Below are 8,510 nucleotides of genomic sequence, written 5' to 3' on the forward strand. Positions count from 1 at the left end.
CACATTACAATACAGCTCTGACAGAAAGAAATCAGAACGAAACAGAAAATTATCAGATCGCTTTTCCTCTCGCCCAGCCTGACTTCTGTAAAAAAAGAAAAAGAAAAAATAGAAAAGGCAAGAGGGAGAGAGACCCGAACCAGCCGGGTTTGTTCCGCCCCCACCCCCCAGCTCCGGCTGCTCAGTTTCCCTCCTCCCCCTGCCTTCTTTTTTTTTTTTTTCTTTTTTAAATTCCTTCCCCCCCACCCCCCTTTTATACTTCTGCTGCCGCCGCCGCCGCCGCCGCCGTGTTTGCGCCCTGGAGATGTCCTTCCCCCAGCTGGGCTACCCGCAGTATCTCAGCGCCAGCCAGGCGGTGTACGGGAGCGATCGGCCCGGGGTGCTGGCTGCCGCCGCCGCCGCCGCCGCCGCCGCTGCTGCCTCGGGCCGGCCTGGGGGCGCGGAGCTGGGGAGCGGCTCGGCTGCTGTCACTTCGGTGCTGGGCATGTACGCGAGTCCCTACAGCGCCCCCAACTACAGCGCCTTCCTGCCCTACACCGCCGACCTCAGCCTCTTCTCCCAGATGGTAAGTCTCGGGCGCTGCTTCCCCCACACACCTTCCCTTCCCTTCGCCCTCCTCCTTCCCTCGCTCCGGTCTGGGCAGGAGCGGGACCGAAAGGCTGGGGCGTCTGTCCCGCGTTTCTCCCTGGCGGTGGGGGTGGGGGGAGATCTGTGGTCGTGCAAACTGCTTGAAGCAAAGGAAAGAGCCCGCCTGAGTAACTTTCCGTGCTCCCTCTGCAGATCCCCAAAGGGGTGCTGCTTTCCTGCGCTCCGAGGTGCTCGTGTGTGTGTGTGGGGGGGGGGGGAGTGCGATGACCGAAGATCCCAGCAGACAGGAGAGAGGGGTCTGGTACGGAGAAAGTGTGTGTGTATGCGGGGGTGTCTCTGGGCACTGGGCTGATCGGCCGCTACTCCAGCCGGGAGCAAACTCCACATAATTTTATTCTTGGTAGTGGATTTGCTGGGCAGGAGTCCTGTCCTTGTGGTTGGATTACCCTAGCAACTTAACTTTCCGTTTAGGAAAATTACGAATGATTTTTTGTTGTTATTTAAACCGGCTTTAATAATATTCCTTTACCACCTTTCCGCCTGATAATTTTATTTGACGGGGGAGCTATAAACGAGTCTGTTTGTAAAAGAGAGAGGAAAAAAAAGAGAGCATTCTAAAGTAGTTGGCGTATTTCCTTACTTCAGACGTTTTGCTCAAGACTTAAAATCGTCTGTTTAGTTGCATATACGTTTTTATACTTTATTTTAAGCTTCACAGATTTAATTTGCATCAAGTAAAATAGTGTATCTACATTGAAGCAGAGAACTACATTGTCATTAATTTGTCTATAACATTTTTTATAATTGTCCTTGGATTTGTTGCTAGAGAATTTACTCAATGAAAAGCGAAACAGATCAGTTTGTAAATTACCTTTTACCTGTGGTTTTGTTGAAATATTTTCTTACTGATAGATAAAATATCTGAATTTCTGAGTGATGACGTTCTTAGGTTTCGATTTATTTTTAAACACCTCTTAACCCCCTCCTTCTGCTTTCTCCCCTCCCCCCAGTAAGGTATAGGATGTGAATATTTATAACTATGCACACGTAAGGAATCTATTGTGCAGGTTCTTTAAAAATGTTATTTGAACAAGAGAAGACATTTGGAATGAGGTCATTTTATGATAAAATCATTTTTACGAATAATTTTATTATAAAACGCATTTAAAATTTTACCTCTATTTTGCTAATACAGTAGAAGTTGGCACAGAAGCAATGAGTGATTTGCAAGTAGCTTCTTCAAAAGAATTCCCAACAGAAATTACAGAGACATATAATTTCAGATACTGTAATAAAAAACAACGGAATAAAGAGAGTGTAGAAAGACTACTCTGTGACAAATTATAAACATTACATCTGGCCTTTTAAAGATGGCATTCTTTTCTTTGTGGACTGTGTATAACCCTGGCCTATGAAATTAAAATACTTGGTCTTTTTCAGCTGCCCGCCAAAGTTAAATCAGTTTCTTTGCAAAGACATTTGATACTTTTTGAAAACTAAAGACGTTTTGAACTTTTATTTTTCAAAAAAGGCTTGTATAACATTTTGCAAGTGTTAAGACTATGAATATAGTCAAGCATAAATAGAGCAAGGTTGTGTTGAACAGAACAAAACCAGAAATACAAGGTGGTTTCCGCTATTAAAATATTTAAGAATATTCCCATTTGCTACTTGCAAAGATATCTGTATGTTTGCGTAGAGTGGCAATTCTTAAAACGGATGGTAATATCCTGGTTTAATATCTGGGCTTTTTATTATTTGGAAATCAAGAGGTAAAATATTATGTGACTGTCTGAACAATTTGAGATAATAATGAGGTCTAATGAGCTTGTTAGAAAGATAAAATGTTATTTACCAAAACACCTGATGGGATAATTTGACTTGCTGTGTTTTACTACTGATGATAAAAAGAATATTGATTGCAAATAAATCACCACCTCTAAACGCTCGCAAACAATTTTCTCAGATCAGAGTAAAACTTAAGAGATAAAGTAACTGCATGCATATATATCATAAGTATGAATCCGTCTCCATTCCAGCGTACAAGGGCTCTTTTCTAACCAGTTAATATTTTATAGCACACGTCTGAGGTTTGTGTGTGCGTGTGAAATATCTCACATTTTAGTGTTTGCGATTCAAAATCGCATGTTACCTTTCTCGACTAATTTAACCTGTTAGCAAACTACTTTTTAAGATTGATTTGGGGCTAAATAAAGATACTTGGGATTTAAGTGTGACATACCCATAGCTATTTTGAAAATAGGCATATTATTAATATGTGTTGACGTTAAATATGTAAGTGTGAGCTCATCTCTCCTTTTTGCTGCGTGCTTATTTTAAATACACTATAAAATTGACTCGTCGAGATAAATGTGAAAACATTAAATTTGCATCGTTTGATTTGATTTGCCTGGGGGTGAGGGCTCAGAGGGTTGAGAAGTGGTGGAGGAGCAGAAAATAGGTCTAACGTTTAGCAGATCCCTGTGCAGTCACTCTTCCTTTTCACCACAAGAAGGGGAGTCATCTGGGAACAGCTCTGTTCAAACTAAATGTGAATAACCTAGAATGAGGAGGCCAAAGTTTTGCTGTAAAGACCCCGTGCTGTATTCTAGAGGCGTATTTATGCCCCATTCCTTCCGGTGTACTGAGGGGAAAGACGGATCTCTCTTAAGAAGGGAACAAACTGCAGCAGCAACATATTCAGGTCTGTTAGAGACATTAACGAGAGAACTCATTTTCTTTTCTTCTCTGCTTGTCTGAATGTGTTGCAGGGCTCCCAGTATGAACTGAAGGATAATCCAGGTGTCCACCCTGCTACCTTTGCTGCCCACACTGCCCCTGGCTATTATCCCTATGGACAGTTCCAATATGGGGACCCAGGGCGGCCCAAGAATGCCACCAGGGAGAGCACTAGTACCTTGAAGGCCTGGCTGAATGAGCACAGGAAGAACCCCTACCCCACCAAGGGGGAGAAGATCATGCTGGCCATCATCACCAAGATGACTCTCACCCAGGTCTCCACCTGGTTCGCCAACGCTAGAAGGAGACTCAAGAAGGAGAACAAAGTAACTTGGGGAGCAAGGAGTAAGGACCAAGAAGATGGTAACCTCTTTGGGAGTGACAACGAGGGAGACCCCGAAAAGAACGAAGACGACGAAGAAATCGACCTGGAAAGCATAGACATTGATAAAATCGATGAGAATGATGGGGAGCAGAGTAATGAAGAAGAGGAGGAGAAATCTGAGCTCCTGCGACAAAGCAGCGAAGATGAACATTTGGAAAAAGAAAAGGGTTTGTCATTGTCAGAATCTGAAAGTCTTAAACCCAAAGACTCTTTCTCCCTGGTAAAGGAGGCCTCTGACAACAGTACACGAATCATAAATCCCAATGGACAGAATAATTTGCAGGTGCCACCCCACAGCAAACCCAAGATTTGGTCTTTGGCAGAGACAGCAACCAGCCCTGATGGCGCCCTGAAGTCTTCCCCTCCTCCTCCTTCTCATTCCCAGGTTAACCACACTTCCGCCCAGATTCAGCATCCGGCTTTCCTCCCTAGCCATGGACTCTACACATGCCAGATTGGCAAATTTCACAACTGGACAAATGGGGCTTTCCTCACTCAGAGTTCCCTGTTAAACGTGAGGTCTTTTTTGGGAGTAAACCACCATCATGCTGCTCATCATAACCACCATCTTCAGCCCCAGCAACAGCCTTCTGTATTAACAGCAACCCTGGGAGCCCTAAGCAGTGAAAAACCTACAGAGAGGACCAGTCCCAAACACATAGGTAATGCACCAAGCAGCGATGTCCGGTGGAGAGCTGTTTATTTATTTATTTTTTTTAATGGTGTTAGCTTCAGCCTTGTTGTAATTCACTGTCTTTAACGGACTTCCACCTAGTTTACTCTAGGGCTGAATTTAGCGTCTTACGTAGTATACATTAGTGTGTTTCATGTAGAATACTACCAGTCACACACCAGGCACCTCAAAAATAAGTTAAAATCGTTAGGGTAGCGCTATTTAACTTGTCCCCGGAGCTTTCCCTTGTTTTGTTGTTTAGTTCAAAGCCCTCGGCTTCAAAGTGATTCAACAACAAAACAAAAACAAACAAAAAAATGTGGCAAGAATATCTTAAATCTGCTTTGGAACAACAAATAATCAATGAAGGCAATACAAACGTGAACTGATACCTATATGTCTGATTAGCTACATGTGTGAGTGCGCGTATGTGTTTCTCTAAGATATTTCTTGGGTTTTCTTTTCCTCCAGAAAGAGAAAATGCACCAAGGACTGAAACCCCACCCCAGCAGTTAAAATCGCCTTTCCAGCCTGTCCGTGACAAGTGAGTTATTCTTCACTGAAGGAATGTTACTTATGTGACACTGAGTATTTGAATAATAAAGACTAATTATAACAACTACTCATCTTCATACTAATACATAAAACAACAAGAAGGATAATACAGCATTTCCTGCTGTAATCCTTTCAAAAGTAGAATAATTTACAACTGTCCATAGCCAGTTTGTAACTTTTCTGAAACTTAACAAATCTCAACTATCTTTTGGCATTTATGTCCTCGAAAAAATATTTCTGTGTAGTTAGCTAATGTTGGGCAGTTATATCAACAGACAGACACCATAGCGATGCTTTCACTTTTTTTACTGATAGACTGTTGCGTCTTTTTTCCCCCTTACAGCTCTTTGGCTCAGCAAGAGGGAACACCGCGAATTTTAACAGCTCTCCCTTCTGCTTGATTAAATGGGTTGGTGAAAAAAATATTTCAGAGACTGGTATAAAGGACAAAAAAAATTGAAACGATATAAACGACTCCTATCAATCTCTCTTTGCAATAAGGTGGTGCAAATCCATAAAAGCGATCACACAAATCTGTAGATGGATCCCCCTTCTCCACTGTACCATTTCAGGTCGTGTTACTCTAACCATTCTTGAATTATTTGTTTGGTAAATGTTTCCCATGTGTTTGTGTTTTTTTCTGTATATAGAGTGATTTCAGATTGTAAATAGGGCGTCAGCAAAACTTGTCTAAATCATATATTTTGTCTAATAAACTAAATGAAATTATGAAATCTCCTCAGGTATGTATTTTTGTTGTTGCAGAATTTAAACTTAAATTAAACATCTAATCAAACATTTATTGTTTTCCTCCTAAATATTAGAGAATTTTTCCTTCGGTAATTGTACCTTAAAATCATCCAATTGAGGCTTTTTGCTTTACTGTTTGTGAAAGGCATATCCTCTAAGCCAAGCTGTGAATTTTGTATTTCATACATGTAAATTTAAAGAACTGAGTGCAACTTTTTGTTGGCTAGCTAGATGATAATTATCCTTTCAACAAGTAAGGGACAAAAATGCTTAGACACATATGATCTTCAAAAGTGTAGGTGGTTTTATTTCCAGTTACCCTATACAATTAATTTTTTAAAGTAAAAAAAAAAAAAAAGAGAGAGAGAGAGAGAGAGAGAAAATGAACTTCACTAACATATAACTTGACTTTAAAAATCAATTTATAAATTGGATAGCCAGTAAATTGTGTATTTAGTCCATATTTTGGGCTAAGTGGGAAAATAATGGAATAGGAAATTGTGCTTTGTTTTTTGTTCCAGTTATTCTTAAACAGCTACAAAGGAAATGGAACTTTTGAAAGATGTTTCCACTTGAGATTTAGTAAAATCTTAATAGAAAATAGGGGAAAATGAAATTGCAGCTACTGCACTTTCCCAGAGTGTGTGTTACAAGTTTCTGTGCTTTTGGTTAGAAGGAGCCAGAAGAAAAAAAGAAGCTACCAGTTTATATAGGCCTGGTTTAGATTGGCATTAATCTTCCAAAGACAAACCGTTACAATTTGTAATATTTTCAGTGTTTCCTTCTTTTTTTTTCTCCTAAAAGAGAACACGAAATGAGCATTGAGGTGCTAATAAGCTACCAGATGGTTGTTGATGGTGGAAAATGGAAAGAAGCAGCTGGGAAAGTCATTAAGAAATAATGTGGTGACGCCCTATCCAAACTGAACAAACCTCAGAACAGGAGTTGTCTGAAACAAGACTAGATTTTGAAATAAAATATTAATAAAACCCCCATCACGGTTCAGAACATTGGTCTGGGTTTAGCTGCAATATCAGTGAACGCAAAGATGGTTTCTGTGTAAACTACTGCTCAGAGATATGTTTACAAAGAAGTGAAGATGATTGAGTTTTATTTTAAATTTGTTAAAATGGAATCATATTCTTGCAAGAACCGGCTCCGAATATGTGCGGTGTTTGCAATGTATGTTGCGCTTCCCCTTCCCGGGAAAGCCGTTGATTTTGACGCACTTTGCAGGCTTTTAACATACAACCTTTTTAATGTTTTTAAAAACCCTAATCAACTCTACCTTTCTCATATTAAACTTTTCCAGTTTCAAACAAAAATAGAGCTTGGTTATTTCGATAGAGTGCGGAGCACTTGAATGAAGGAGATAAACCGTTAAGAATTTAATGTAAATCATCCAAGTTTCTTAAAGCCAGTTACAGTACCAACTAACTGCTGGTATAAACTTGACCGAATAGGATCCTGCTCAATAGCAAGGACATAGAAATAGCGGCAGGTCGATGCCTGTTGTCCCCGACATACGTTCCTTGTTCATTCATAACATAATTACCATTGCCCTCAGTGGTAGATCCGGACACTCAGGGAATGCAGGATCGGACCCTCTTTTTGCTACACACTTAGCTTTCATAAACTGGCATCTTTCATTTAAAAAGCATACAATGCTGCTCTATGAAGCTAAGCAAACAAGGTGGTGCCAAATTGGCTTGCGAGGAGAAGAGGGAGATTACTTCGCTTCATAAGAGGGGACTTTAATTGTTGAGAGCTGGAGGGTGGGGGAAGGTGCGCGCGCGCCTGTGTCTGCACGTTATAAGGGTTTTGGGACTGGAGACTGTGGCTTTACTTGGATCACTTGCACTTGAGCTGCCGAACTGGGGAGTCATCTTTCTTGGGAAGGCTCGCAGCGCCCTCTGTGGGTAAAAGGCAGCAGAGTCACCTTCCCTGAAGCAATATCACCCAAGGGGCGGAGACAGACTTGCCCTTAAGCTTGTATAAAACAGTTTTCAAGGAGGGTGCGTGTGTTTGTTTAAATACAAACGAAACTACCCCATATCTAGATGATAAAATGAAATAATGATTCTATAATCATATTATGTGATAATAATAATAATTAACAATAATCACTCTGTTGCCCATCAGCAAGCTTTGGCCATTTTTCCTTGGCGTCTCATTGTCTCAATTGCAAAGTCTGTCACAGATTATTTTCATTTACTCTTTTGCAGATTTTCGAAGGTTTTTCAATGCTTTATGAAAAACCGGATTACAACCTTAAAATACCGTAATATCAGTTTTTCCGCCAGAGCTGGCTCAAAGCTCGGCATGGAGGTAAATCCTCACCCCTGCCCTGTGCCAGAGGTGAGAGCAGAGTCAGCACCGATTGACATTTCCCCCAATTAAACTCGTTTCACTTACTAATGAAACAACAGCAACAAGATCTCCACATACCCCCCCCCCCACCCCCCTTTTCGATCGTATGCTAAACTTTCAGGACCGCTAGGGAGTTGTGTTTCACTGCAGTCTGCAGGGGTGCATTTTGGTTGCTGGGATCCTCAAATCAAACAGGCGTTCAGCTCAAACAATTTGTGCAATTCAATCCAGTTGAGTTTTTAGGACATTCCCAACGTTTGCTAAAAGGAAAGTGCTTCAGTTCCGAATTAAGACCAGAAAAATAATGGAAACTGAACATGAAAATGTGGTCTTTCTTGAAAATGAAATAACGCTTCGGTAGGTATGTCCATAACACCTGGCACTCCTGGAGCGTAAAAAGAGTTAGTCTAGGTTTAATAACTTGTAGGGGAATAGGTAATTTAGGGATTT

General features: G+C 41.1%; 1 protein-coding gene across 1 annotated transcript; it reads left to right on the plus strand.

Annotated features, from left to right (window-relative positions):
• Positions 1-254: 254 nt before the first annotated feature.
• On the plus strand, positions 255-5,653 carry IRX1 (iroquois homeobox 1). Its single transcript, XM_084621707.1, has 4 exons — positions 255-565; positions 3,360-4,374; positions 4,857-4,929; positions 5,284-5,653. Exons 1-4 carry the CDS (start codon positions 305-307, stop codon positions 5,339-5,341), a joined length of 1,407 nt encoding a protein of 468 aa, XP_084477833.1. The 5' UTR covers positions 255-304; the 3' UTR covers positions 5,342-5,653.
• The last annotated feature ends 2,857 nt before the right edge of the window (positions 5,654-8,510 follow it).

Source organism: Lepidochelys olivacea (genome assembly GCF_965140295.1).
Source record: "Lepidochelys olivacea isolate rLepOli2 genome assembly, chromosome: 2".
Lineage (NCBI taxonomy): Eukaryota > Metazoa > Chordata > Testudines > Cheloniidae > Lepidochelys > Lepidochelys olivacea.